The sequence below is a fragment of the Penicillium bovifimosum genome (genome assembly GCF_028826915.1).
Source record: "Penicillium bovifimosum strain IBT 22155 chromosome Unknown utg000006l_segment0_segment0, whole genome shotgun sequence".
NCBI lineage: Eukaryota > Fungi > Ascomycota > Eurotiomycetes > Eurotiales > Aspergillaceae > Penicillium > Penicillium bovifimosum.
This window is the reverse complement of record NW_026622715.1, coordinates 197,416-210,723: the sequence shown is the minus strand read 5'-3', so window position 1 is coordinate 210,723 and position 13,308 is coordinate 197,416. Positions and strand designations below refer to the sequence as shown.

Genomic DNA, 13,308 nt, shown 5'->3' with positions numbered 1-13,308 from the left:
GCTTGTTCGAAACACGATAGTCCGGATAGCGGGGCCTTTGGTTGAGGCCCATGGATGGAGGAAAAGCCCAATAATGGTCGATCCCAAGTGAACGGTCCAAAACAAGGAGACAATCCGCACTGACCGCATAGGCGTTTTAGTCTTTTTCTATGCATGCAAAGTAAAGTCCGTGATTTACCTACATGTACATACTATGTAGAATAGAACCACTTTGTAAAATGGGTTCCAATCTACTTACTCTTAGAGAAGAGAAGAGAAAAGTACTTGTTGGTTACTGCACGGACTAGAAATGGCCTCCGGGCTACCCACTCCGGGGAAGTTCTCCGTTCAAAAGCTTCCGTCAGGAACATCATAAATACCGACTGTACATTTCAAGCCACTGCGGAACGGCTGTAATTTTAGTAACTTTTGTCTTGTTACGTCACGCGCTCAAATTTTTGCATGTGATCCCGGATCGAGGCCGAACAGAACGCTTCCAAGGTTGCTTTGATTGCGAAACTCTCCACTCTTCTACCCCAGGACGGATCTTTCTTTACTTCCTGAAAGTTGCTTGATCCCTCTTGTTTTCTCTCTTTACTTTCTGCTTTATTTTCAGATTCCCCCTAAGCTCATTGCGCGCGAACCGAAGCGGCTAGTAGCTCATTGCATCGCATTATCAGCCTCAGAGAACCTCGTGGTCTTGAGCTCCCCGCGTCCCTCGTTTGTGGAGTCCGAACCTTGTTCATCGCATCTGATAGCACATACATCTACTCCATACACTGGGGTCAAAGGCATGACAGTGTCGCCTTGGTTCGCGCTACTGTTGGCATCAGAGTAGCAACCCCATTCACTGAAACATCAGCATCACTTGTTTTTCTTGAATCTGAACCTCATTCAACAATGAATGGTCACACAACTGAACTTCAGACTGGACGCACGTCCCCTCCGGCTGCTCCTTTCGGATGTGAGTATTGTCAGACATGATCTCGTATGCTTCGCTAATCTGACGGTTGACCACAGACTCCTTTCTCTCACCCATGGACACTCCTTTTGAACAAGCCCCTGCTCTGCCCCCGGGACCTTCCCTTCTTGATGACAATGAATCCAACATGCTCGACAACTTCTTTACTACCATGAATGCGAACCAATTTACGAATGATATGTGGATGCGACAAGAACATAAACCAGGGCTACCAGCCTTCGATTGGTCAGCTGAACTACCACCCAACTTCGAGGGCTCGACAACCTCTCTATCACAACCTACATTTCAGCAACATATGCTGGGCAAAGCTGGTGGTGGGATGATACCAGGCAACCCTACAGGCTCGGATATATTTGCCGCAGCGTCAATGCTCTATCAGAGTGGTTTGAATGGGTCAGAGTTAGGATCATCATTAACACAGCAAGCCTTTGCAAGACATCATCTTCCCAACAATGGGACACAATCAACAAATATCCCGCAAACTGCCAGTTCTGCTCCCGGTTCCATCTCGTCTCCTCGACCTGATCTCCCGACTGGGTATCATACCTCGGAGATGTTTTTTGACGTTCGTGACCCTATTCCTGCGGACCAACATCCATCAAGGAAGGCTCGCACCCTGCGTTGGGGCTCAGATGCTGGTTTCATGGACCAAGGTTACCTTCGTCCCCCCGACCAGCCTGATGAGGAGCAGCGGACGAATGACTTGCTCGACCATCTCGGCTGTTTCGAACCACAAAGCAGTGCGGCAAATACACGAGCACCCAGTCCAGAACAACCCGCGGGGCCTCCTCCTCCACGGCCTGTTTTCCGAAGTGGAGTTGCCCCAGACGATAGCTCACAGCCTCGAAAGCGGCAACGAGCGATAAAAGAGGAGGGCGACGATTGCTCTTCCGATGAAGACGGCAGACCTCACTCAAGGAAATCCAGAGGGTCCATCAGCAAAGGCCGGCGGGTCTCCACAGACATGTCTCGAAAAGCCCGTTTGCAGCAAGGCTCCAGGACTGCGCGGGAGAATCTTACCGAAGAGCAAAAGAGGACCAACCACATTCTTTCGGAGCAGAAGCGCCGCAATCTCATCCGCCAGGGCTTCGAAGATTTATGCACGCTGGTTCCTGCGCTCAGAGGCGGCGGCTTCAGCAAAAGCGCAATGCTCACTGGAGCCGCCGACTGGCTTGAAGACCTTCTTCGAGGGAATGATATTCTCCAAAGCCAACTGCATGATTTAAAGACTATCAACGGCTTGGTGATGCCGCGATGATAATGATCACAGCCTGGATTTATGATCTCATGGATGGCCCCTGCCTCTTTTTTTCTCTGCGTGGTCTGTAAGCATTTCAGCGGGCAACACCGGCGACAAGATACCAGTTCTTTTCTCTGCGTGCTTTTTTTGTTATTTTTCTATCTCGCCGCTCTGCTGTGGTTGATACAAGTCATCTTCCAGCTAGTTCTTGGCATACATCGATACCCCAGTACATAATGTGAAGGCCTCTATTGGCAATTATTTGAAACCATTCCAGATCGATGTTAGTATACTTAAGCGCATCGTAGCTTTCATTCTCAGTTGACGTCAAGGATGGCCGAGCCACTCTGACATGTGAGAATACCCCGTTTACCCCATTATTTCCAGTCCCCACCGCCCACCGCTCTATTTTGCCTGCATGTGAAGACGCGTTTACTCCCCAACTTTAATTCTGGAACTGGACAGCTCCAACCACGATTCAGCAATATGCCCCCGAAACGAAAACACGACGATGATGATGCCGAGGAAGATCCTAAGCGCTACGCCTATCTCAAACCTCAAGTTCGTCGCGTCCCAGAGAAAACAATCAAGTCGAAATGGGCCCCCCTGCCAGAACCCGTCCAGGAAAAGGTCAAGGACATGTTCCATTCCCTCGAGCGACCGGTGATAATGCGAAACCAAAATGAGCGCAAACGAATCGAGGCACAGAGCGCCGTGCAAGCGGTCGTGCGAAAGTAGGCCTCCCATACTGAGTCGTGCGCAGCCCATCGTTCGAAGACGGATGATGCTAATTGGACCCTGTCTTGCTTCAGCTTAGGCAAACGACTTCCGCGCATGCCATTTCCGCCCATAACGAAAGACTCGAACTTCGATTATGAATCTGCGCTGAATGAGCATGTATGCTACCCGCCATGACTGTTGACGACCCGTACTGATTACGTTTTAGCGTTCGCTTGAGACACACTTGGCTACCATGAATGATAGCGTTGATCTGTTGAAAGCGGAGATTGCTAAGGAGGAGGCGCTTCTTGCGAAGGAAACAAAGGCGCTTCAGGAAATGGACAAGAACGCTAAACGTGCCGAGGCGGAAAGGAAACGGCAGACTAAGAACGTATGCAACCATGCCACCTTGCTACTTGAGTATCGTTGGCTAATGAACGCAGGAACACCCCGTGCTCCGACGCCTGGATGCGCTTCCTCGGAGCGAGGGCTCTATGTCCTCTGATTTTACGCTTGTCGGCGCGAAAGATGGCCAGCTTACACTGGACGAAGTATGTGCTGCCTGAAAATTATTCGCGCTCGTTCTGTCAGCTGATAAATTCGTTCCAATTCAGTTAAGCACCGATCCCGAAGCTGAAGGGCTCATTAAACAACTGCATGGCCACCTTCGATCCATGCAAAGCAATACTGCACCCTTCACAGGACTTGCCGATGCCATCACTCGTTCACAAGCGGCCTTGGATCTGTATTCAATGCCCAATGATTGATCCCTTCAGGGGTTCATACTGCACCATCCAAGCCACCACTAGGCCCGAACGTTGATGCTTATTGACACATGAAGGACCTCGGACTGAGGTTCTGTGAGCTCACTGAAACAGCCAACCAAATACCGATCTTGGCAACATGGTATCGCATAGGCAATCCTTGTCGCGTGCTCACATTTCAATGCACCCACCGAATGACTGCATATAGTGGCACCGGACACGGTTGGACGCGTCTCCCATTGATAGAAGACATGCTTATGCAGGGGTAGCAACATGGTAGTCACCGCGGATCAGGTCGTGGAGGGCCATGCAGCGAGTATCAAGCACCCCGGTCCAATCTGGGGAGATTTGTTCAAGGATGATCCACCTGATAATCCGAGGCTCCACCGCATGGAAATTGTGCGAGCAGAAGAATCCAGACAGTTATAATTCAAGAAATCGTGAATCCATGCATTCTACACAGATGTTTCGTTCAAAAACCACCAGCCAATTGTAAGAGTAGAAAACGTAATCCCTCGACCGAGGTCGGGGACTCGGAATGTGGCGCGTGTGCCCCGAAGAACAGAACTGCGGAGCAGCTCGGAGGGGCGACTCCGCTTTCTCCATGCCGAAGAACTTTCGACATTCACCAACTCTTCTAAAACCACTGGTCTGCAGGCAGCCATTTCACTACAGCCCTGGTGGTGCTTCTGAAATTCTTTTGCACGATGACTGAAAGGAATGCGCCGGTGGGCGCTTCCAATGCTGGGGCCAGGTCCACTGATGCAGGGAAGGAAACGAGCGTCAAGGACTCACACACATCTGCGGCCAAGGCCGAAACGACCGGCTCGGGCAGTCATTCTAGTCCCAAGAAGCGCCGAAAAGTGAATCACGGTAAGGTGCCGTTGCGCAGCATGCGACAGGGATCTGTGGGCGGCCGATTCTGTTGCGCATAACGATAAGAACATCTTTGCTAACGAGCGTTTTCCATACTTCCAGCCTGTGTCTATTGTCGCCGCTCGGTAAGCTGAACTCCGCAAAGATGCTTTAAGCCTAATCACTATATGCGTTAGGCGATGGCATGAATGCCCGCACCCATCTTTCTGAGAAACTGGCTTTGCTAATGGAGTTTGTTCGTGTGGGACAGCATATGACCTGCGACTCGGTACGACGCCTTTGTCTCCCCTTTCCCTCTTCGCGACCCGTCGCGTCTGAAACCCCGAACACAGAACTTGCGCAAATAGGATTGCACCAGCTGACTTGTTTATATGAAGGAACGGCCATGCACCAGGTGTATAAAGCGAAACATCGGTCACCTATGCCATGATGAGCCGAGGGAAACTCCGAAGCGGGGACGTGGTGAACAAGATAATTCGGCCGCAGACGAAGAAGGCTCGTCGACTGAGTTAGGCGCCATTCAAGGCATGCCCAGGAGTGTCGACACCGCCGATGCTGCTGGTCAGCAACCATTCCCTGATACTACAATTGGAATCGCTCCCTCGGCCGTGAATCCGCCTTCAACGGTGCCGCCGGGGAATCTCTCTCTATCTGGCCAGGGCCTTGATGCTAACCCACCGCGTGAGTTTGCAATGAAGCTTGGTTTGCCCCCCGGACTCAGCTGACGTGGTAGGACAGTCATGCAATACAACGACTGGGCAGGTGGTCAGAATCAATTTCAAGATATGCATTCTCTCCATCCGTCATACATGTTCAATGCGCACGAAGTCACCAACGAGTACAACCTGCTTGGAGATTTCCTCAGCAACAGTCTTCTGGATGACGGGGCAATGTTCCAAAATCAAGAGATGCCAGGGATCTACAACGATTCATCGTTGATGAACTCGATGACTATGGGAATGCCAAATGGTTTGGCTACTCCCACGCAACTCCAGCCGCCAGCACAAAGCCAAGGTCTGTCAGGGGATTCGATTCAACAATCAGTTTCAACATTGGGCAATGACAAAGCCCGGGAAACATACTACATGACCGCTGCCGACCCGGCGGGTACTGATCCACCAGAGGAGCGGATGAACAAGCTTCTGAAGGCGAAATATGACGCTGGATTACTGAAACCATTCAATTATGTTAAGGGATACGCACGGTTGAATCAGTATATGGAAAAGAACATGCAACAAATATCCCGGCAAAAGATTCTTCGGCAGCTCGACAAGTTCCGGCCCAAGTTCCGAGAACGCATGCAAAGTTTGACTGATATCGAACTTATTCTGGTGGAGATGTGGTTTGAACGGAGTCTCATGGAGTACGATCGTGTCTTTGCCAGTATGGCTATTCCCGCCTGTTGTTGGCGTCGAACGGGCGAGATTTTCCGAGGCAACAACGAGATGGCGCAGTTGATCGATGTTCCAGTTGAGGGCCTGCGAGATGTGAGTTTCATCAACCATCCCATGTCACATCACACCCAGCTGACAAGTCTCTTCTCCACAGGGCAAACTTGCTATCCATGAGATTATCGTGGAAGATCAACTGGTGAGCTATTGGGAGAAGTTCGGAGCCATTGCTTTCGACAACACCCAAAAGGCTATGCTCACCAGTTGCACACTGAAGAGCCCCAATCCCAACTCAAAGAGCGATGGGATTACCTGCTGCTTTTCGTTTACGATCAGACGAGATAACCACAATATGTAAGTGTTCATCATTCGGCACAAACTAGAGTGCTAGAGCTAACCATATACAGCCCGTCACTCATAGTTGGCAACTTCCTTCCCATTCAGAGGTAGTATGGATAATGCTGTCAGATAGACTGTCATTTGTTGTCAAGCAAGGAGCTATACTTGCTGTTATCATTTTGTTTAACTGCTTGGTGGGGCCGGGAGTTGGCTGTGCTTCATGTATAGTGCTTAGGATATGTACAATACCAAAGAGTCTGTTTTGGGTCTATTGACACGTTGATGTAGACAGTAGGAGCGGATTTGCTCCAGAGTGCAAACGTTTGCGTTGCGCGACTCAGACGTTGGATCGTGGTTGCGTTGTCGCGGCGACTCTCACTTCTTACGTCCCTATATTTCTCAGACCTTCTTTCTTCCCTCTTATTTCCCCTCATCCATATCTCACGCTTTATCCATCATCTGTTCATCATCTATCATCTCAAGATCATTCATCTTTCTTTCCACTTACTCTAGGTCATCGTCATGGATCCAGTGCGCTCTCCAGCTGCGAGCTTGGAAGGTATCAGGTTCACCTCACGTCCCGTCTTCGACAAATCATCTAACTCGAGGCTTCTGCCATAGAACTCGGCCTCCTCTTGCAGAGAGTGCTGAACACGGATTCCTCGCCGACAGCCCCCATTCTCACTCCAGATGCCCTCCTGGAACTCAACAATTCCCTCAACACGAATCCATTCAATCCCGTGGACACAGGATTGGCAGCTAGCCGGCTTGATAGGCAGGCTACGAACCTCTGGAATCGCTGCACCGTCATGACGGCTTCACATGGTAGTAATCCAGAGAACTTGCGGATGCTTGCAAAAGTCAGGGCTTTCGCCTTTGCCCTGTTGAACAGTTCCCAGGCACCTGATCTTCTGGGTTTGTGTTTGCTCTGTCTGTATAGACTGGAACAAATCCAACTGACTTCTTATAGGCTTGATTCGAGCCGTTGAACTGGGTTTCGTCGCTACACGCCTTTGCATCGGTATCTCATTGCATCCCTTTGACATGAGGACTTCCCCACATCTAACGCCGAGTACAGTGAACGGAGAATCAGAGCTCGCAGTGAATATCATAACAGCGGTAGGTGATAAGCTCAATCGTATCCAGGACTCTCATCCCGAGGTTGATCCGAGCGTCAATCGTGGTCTTTTGACTGCATTCTACCTGCTTCATGTCCGCCTGGTGAGTCGTGTTATTTCGATCCTCTTTCCATGTCCCCTCAAGAACTGACATAGTATGCCAGGCCTGGCTGCAAGGCCTCCTAGATGCGGTCGATATTTTCTGGGCCAACGTGCCCGAGCCAACCACGGTGCGACATAGACAGATGGCCTTCGAATCTTGTTTCATCATGGGTGACCAGGCACTTGCACAGCAGTATCATGAGCTCGCGGTGACATGGCTTCAGAGGGCCTTGCACCACTTGCAAGAACTGGATGTCGACCATGGTTCGGCCTTTCCGTTTTTCAACGAGTGGGATCTCGTTATTCGACATTCGCTTGGTTAGTGGCTGAAAATTGTCGAAGATCTGGGTTCTGGACTAACATTTCGTAGTCGTGGCTTGCACGAAACTCCAAACCCCCGGGCCGGCCACCACCCGCATGACTCAAATGATCATTCTGAAAGAGGTATGCCCTGAGAAGCCTATATGGATGACTTGAAGTTGACAATATCAGCGCTACCCAGAACACCCGTCTGTCGTTCTTCTTGAGCTCTCTTCCAAAGATGAGACTACCAGCGTCGAGGACTTACTTAAAGGTTAAACGGAGTCCAGACCACTCTATTGAATAGACTGTATTAACTCTGTCGCTATAGGTCTGCAAGGATTCGTTGAAAATAATCGCCTAACGGACTTGAATATGCCTGTGTAAGTCACCTTACCAGCGTCGATTGGCCTATGTTTATCTATACACTACTGACCAGTGACACAGTATCTATCAATTCGCCCGAGGCTTGGGCTACAGAGGGTACCTTGCCACATCGAGCCCATGTGAAACATTGCTGATAGCGCGTAGTGGTTTGGAAGACGGAATGGAAGCACTTCGAATTTTGCTCGCGCGTCCTATGCCATCGCATGATTGGACGGAGAAATGCTTCCTTGCTTTCGCTCTGCTGACGAGCAGACGGCCAGATACTGGCTTGGACGGTATGGGGGGCCTGTGGTTTCTGATCGATGACCTGGACAAGCGTGGATTTTCTGATTTTAGCACCGGAGCAGCTCATGCCATCGTTGCTGTATGACATAACCCCATCATTCTCATTGCAGTCCTCGTTCAAAAGAGCTAATTGGTTGTGTATAGTGCGTCTGGAAACTTATAGGTGCTGCCATTCAAAAACATGAGTTCTGGGAAGCACGGGAATGGCTTTCCATTTGCGCATCTCCCAAAATCAGGCACGCCTGCTCGACGGATTTCATCATCGCTATTCAAAAGTCAGTCGGGAGGGAAATGACTATCACCTTGGGACACGCTCTGACATATTCTCAGGAAATTGATTACATGCCACATGCTTGACGGCAGCTTGGCAGATGCTCGTGAGCTGTTGGCCCGTGGTCTTGTCCAAGACCAACTTGATCTCCAGAGGATGTACCTGGAGTTTAAACTGACTATGATGGAGGGGAAGAATACCAACAGTAAGTAGATCATCTCCAGGATTTTTGAACAACTCTTAACTATTTCGCAGATTTCTTCGTGCTCGGTTTCTCTGAACAGCCCGATTCACAGAAACAACTGGCTGTGTTGTCCTGTGCAATGGAAGCCTACAGACTGCGCAAGTCAAGTGCCCTGCTCACTTGCCTGGAGCAATTTCAGAAATTCATGACCCGGAAAGAAATCTACCATGAGGATTTCACTGCTGCGGAGCACTACACGTAAGAGCTGTCTTCTACGAGTCGTCAACAAGGCTAATTTGCTTGGTCTAGGTTTGTAATCACTCTTCTTCTGAAAGAGTTATCCCACGGGTTCAGCTACCGGCTTGGTGAATTGATCAAGAATGTTACCCACCTTGGTTCGTGTTCACTGTCCACTTACTTACGCCAGAGCGGTATGCGATACTGACTGTCGAATAGCTTTGAATTATGCCAGAGAAAACAGCGGGATCGAAGGTGGCCCCACGACGGTCTCGATCACTCAAGTCCAATGGCTCTATCGCACGACTTACGAGATCGCCCGGAAACTCCTCAAATCTCCTGGTCTCGAATGGGCTACCACCATTTTGCAATACTCCAGAAAGGTTCGTTGAGATCTATACCATTGGACTTTCCGGGGTTCTTTCTGGGTCTACCTGTCTGACTGGCGCTCTGACATATCTACAGTTTGCAGATCTGTATCGATCCATTGCATATCCTGGTAGCGAAGCCGGAGTGCCACGGCCACATTTCTTTGCAGTCGCTTACCTTGATCTTCTTGCTGAGGCCGCCGAGGCTCGTGGCGAGGTCGATCCAGGTAGAAAGGTCAGTCTCTAAGCTTTCATATAGGGTTGCATTTCCAGAATGGAACGACCCGCTTTCTCAGGGCGATCATACTGACAAGAACCAGAAAATAAACTGGGAGAAGGTGCGCGTTGTTTTCAGGGAACTCAATGATCTATCTGGCTGGTCCGACGGGGAGGAAGAGGCGAAGGTTGACACGGAGGCCAAAGAAGCCAGACAGCTTACCAATGCGCGATTCTTTGACCTGGAAGCGGCAATGCACCTGGGGCGCTGGGAAGATGTCGCCCAAATATGTGAATCCAATGATACGTTTCCGATGTCGTGGTTTTATCCACCGCTCGTGGATTTGACTCTCAAGCTGGACCTGCCTCCTGCTTTGGCGATCAAAATACTCAAGGTACTTTTCATCCTTCTGAACTGGAAACTTTCTTCTCGGGAAAAGTGCTGACTCTCATCAACTAGCATGTCGTTCGCAACCGTGAGGATTCTCTGTGCGAGGCACCAGCCACCGCTATCGCCGAACGGGTCAATTTCCACACGTCTCTCCCACGCTACTTGCACTGCATCTTCATGCTGGCAATCTCGCCAGATCCCGCGCCAGCTCCCGTGGCTGCTGATGGTTTTCCAGATGTGAATATGGTCGATGCCAAGACAGCCGAGGAGGTGATCGACCGAGTCCTCAGTATTGTGGAACAAGGCACAGGCATCAATTCTGAGGAAGAAAGCCAGCTAGATAGCGGCGATAACCTTCGCGTGAATGTGCCAGATTCGGGGCTTTACCCATTCCAGGGAAATTACCCGACTCCGGAGCTGACCAAGATGGCGACCCTGACGTTCAATAGGGCGACAGACTACTACCGCGTGGTACAGGATGAGGTCTGTAAGCGGTGGGCAAATAAAGCCATACGCCTTGCACATCAAGTGCCTGGGCCGGAAGGCCAATGGTTAGCCGGGACACTTCAGGCCAAGCTGGATAACCTGATGCTGCTTTGAAGCTCCGGGGAACTGTACGAGCTCTGTAAGATTATGATAAGTGACTAGTTAAAAGAAATGTACGATCAAATGTATTCTCTGATTCGAAGTAGGTAAATCATAGAGAGTCGAGACACAAAGTTAGGAGTAGGGCAGGCTAGGTATTCATCCATTGAACTTGCTTATTGGCCAGCAGCTCAATAAAATGCACCTAGCCCCATCCAAATGCATTTGTTCACAACTCTTGACCGCTGTCCCCTCAGAGGCTCAAGTGCTCAACGAAAGGCTGTAATCTACCCCGTCTGCTCGTTGATGTCAAAGCTGCTAACAGTGACTTCACCATTCCCATCATTGAGCATCCTCTAACCTCGATTTCACTATTTAGTCTTACACAATGCTCTCAGACAACGAGCATCTTCAGCCTACCCAATTGCAACTGGATATCGCAACAAATCAAGCTCGAACCTATTGGCATCAGCTTGCCGAGAAGGTTATTGCGAACCAAGGCGGAGTCCATCTTGGAGCAAGTGTTTTACAGAACCTGCTATGCAGAGTCCCTTCGATACCTACTCAGCCCCTGGCCATTAACGAGATACTCTCCTCCGATGGCGCCACGAAATCAGTTCTGGCTCCTGCGTTATCAACAATGCACGTGGTTGAGCCGGGATGCGAAGTCGGAGGCAAGTCTAAGGAAAATCGAGCAACGGTCTTGATAGGCATCCAGACGCCAACCTCCTGTCAGTTTACTGGAGACACCTTCCGTCAATGGCGAACGACGGGAACTGCCAAGCCATATTCTTCAAACTACATCGGGATCTTGTCTCTTGCTTGGTCCTATATTCTCTCCGCACGTTTGTTGGAACTTCAAAACCAAGATGGAGCTGAGCTTGTTTACACTAGCTCAACGGCAAGAGCTCGCAGGATCGATGTCGTGGGTACAGACGAGTCAAAGCGTCCAGGCTCGCAAGTGATTGAAGTTGATATCGGGGAGGTCGATATCAACGTTGCTCGATGGTGGATGGCCATTCTAGCCCCCAGCCAAGGGTGGAAGGCAGTCTTCACCAAAAGAAATGATGATGTCTATCTGGCACCTTGGTCAATTGACTTGGGAGCGGAGGCATTATTCGGAGTCATATGGCAAGCCATAGGGCCTTCTGCGCCAGACTTCGTCGAATGTTTCCCACTTTCCTCCCAAGAGGCCTTGACGGCTCTGTCTGATTTCTGCTTGTTATATGGCCTTGGAGATCAGTATTTTGCCGCTTTTGCAGCAGCATTGACATATCCGACACACAAATATTACGACCAAGGGATCGAGTTACCGTCGCCAACCATTGCACTTGACAAAATGGAAACCACGCCGGACAAAGCAATGAGGAACGAATATCTCGCACTTGGTGAAGACCTTGCCTATCATATGGCCCTGAGTTGCAACCCTAATGTCGTGATGTCAAGTCTTTCTGGATCTTTCTGGGAGCCTGGTATCCCCTGCAACCTTGTTAGTCCTTGGCTGCATCCTGTTATGGAAGAACTGCCAAAGAGATCTGGATTAGCAGAGGGACCAACTCGGTACATTGAATTGATCACTTTAATGTGCGGAACCCGTCGTCCGAACCTGTTTGCTCTTTGGATAGGAGCTGCATTAAGTGGGCTTGTGCCCAAGGTCATTAATCTTGCCAAATCTGGAACGCCTCCTCTCGACCCAATTGGATTTGCGTGGACTGCCTCAGTGCAGAGCTTTATGGATGTTGCAGGCTCAGGACCGTATTTTGATTGTGATGCGTACGGGGAATCCACAATCAAAAGAGAAGATGCTTGGAGACTTTTGTATCTTCCTGTTCCGGAAGATGATGGGCTATATTATAATAGTCTCCCATTTTCTCCTTGGCCCCCCGTAGGGCAAATGAAGGAGAAAAACTGTGCTTTACGGGTCCGAACGCATAAAAATTGCCCAAGGCACTCTCTGACCTATCGTGACTGGAGATGGCAACTCCGGGATGGTACAAACTTACACGACAGAGGTTTTCGGCTCCAAAGCAATAGCATTTTGCAGCGAGATCAGTCTGACATGTCGCCCATAAATCCCGGATGTCATCCACAGTCACAAACTCCTCTTTCTCCAACGCTGACTGCGTCACGTGAAGCCTCGTTTGAAATCTTTCGGTGGGTGTTGGCAAACCATGAAGGAAAGCCACACTCTGAACCTATATATGATGACGACTGGATAGCGGGCTGCGAAAACACGGACGGTTCGCTTGCAGAAGAAGAGAGCATTGCCGACAGTGACTCTGGCGTACCAGATGTGAATTCTTCGGATGTCTGCAATGGATTGTCGTCCGCTCCACGAGGAAGTCGCATAATGCAATGGGTCGATAATATTCCTAGCACAGATCATTATCCAAGCCGATTACCCTCCCAAGAGAATGGGCGAGATCTTTGAGACTTTGACTGGCATTACGTTGATATCAATCCGGAATCGAAACAACGTTATACAGTCTTATACGGTAGGTATATTCGATGCAGATACTCAACCGCTACGGAGTACTCGGTATGCAGTGTGAACATGGTCCGTGGTCCGTGCG

At 49.9% G+C, this 13,308-nt stretch overlaps 5 protein-coding genes across 5 annotated transcripts; all 5 read left to right on the top strand.

Moving 5' to 3' along the window:
• Positions 1-879: 879 nt before the first annotated feature.
• On the top strand, positions 880-2,219 carry N7515_007709 (basic helix-loop-helix domain-containing protein; the record flags this gene model as incomplete). The annotated part of the gene is made up of 2 exons (XM_056668453.1): positions 880-943; positions 1,000-2,219. 2 exons carry the CDS (start codon positions 880-882, stop codon positions 2,217-2,219), a joined length of 1,284 nt encoding a protein of 427 aa, XP_056518283.1.
• Positions 2,220-2,687: 468 nt separating this feature from the next.
• Positions 2,688-3,688, top strand: N7515_007708 (uncharacterized protein; the record flags this gene model as incomplete). Its single annotated transcript, XM_056668452.1, has 5 exons — positions 2,688-2,935; positions 3,014-3,098; positions 3,148-3,312; positions 3,365-3,472; positions 3,536-3,688. The coding sequence occupies 5 exons, from the start codon at positions 2,688-2,690 to the stop codon at positions 3,686-3,688; spliced, it is 759 nt and encodes a 252-aa protein (XP_056518282.1).
• Positions 3,689-4,392: 704 nt separating this feature from the next.
• Positions 4,393-6,402, top strand: acuM (gluconeogenesis transcription factor RDS2; the record flags this gene model as incomplete). Its single annotated transcript, XM_056668451.1, has 6 exons — positions 4,393-4,558; positions 4,738-4,829; positions 4,939-5,242; positions 5,300-6,048; positions 6,110-6,306; positions 6,360-6,402. The coding sequence occupies 6 exons, from the start codon at positions 4,393-4,395 to the stop codon at positions 6,400-6,402; spliced, it is 1,551 nt and encodes a 516-aa protein (XP_056518281.1).
• A 411-nt stretch (positions 6,403-6,813) lies between these two features.
• On the top strand, positions 6,814-10,750 carry N7515_007706 (SPO22/ZIP4 family meiosis protein; the record flags this gene model as incomplete). The annotated part of the gene is made up of 18 exons (XM_056668450.1): positions 6,814-6,850; positions 6,913-7,206; positions 7,262-7,312; positions 7,370-7,512; positions 7,574-7,829; positions 7,882-7,955; positions 8,004-8,085; positions 8,143-8,194; positions 8,259-8,294; positions 8,343-8,562; positions 8,628-8,758; positions 8,814-8,959; positions 9,010-9,196; positions 9,248-9,333; positions 9,395-9,558; positions 9,641-9,778; positions 9,840-10,154; positions 10,220-10,750. The coding sequence occupies 18 exons, from the start codon at positions 6,814-6,816 to the stop codon at positions 10,748-10,750; spliced, it is 2,943 nt and encodes a 980-aa protein (XP_056518280.1).
• Positions 10,751-11,123: 373 nt separating this feature from the next.
• On the top strand, positions 11,124-13,166 carry N7515_007705 (uncharacterized protein; the record flags this gene model as incomplete). The annotated part of the gene is made up of 1 exon (XM_056668449.1): positions 11,124-13,166. The coding sequence occupies one exon, from the start codon at positions 11,124-11,126 to the stop codon at positions 13,164-13,166; it is 2,043 nt and encodes a 680-aa protein (XP_056518279.1).
• Between the last annotated feature and the right edge of the window lie 142 nt (positions 13,167-13,308).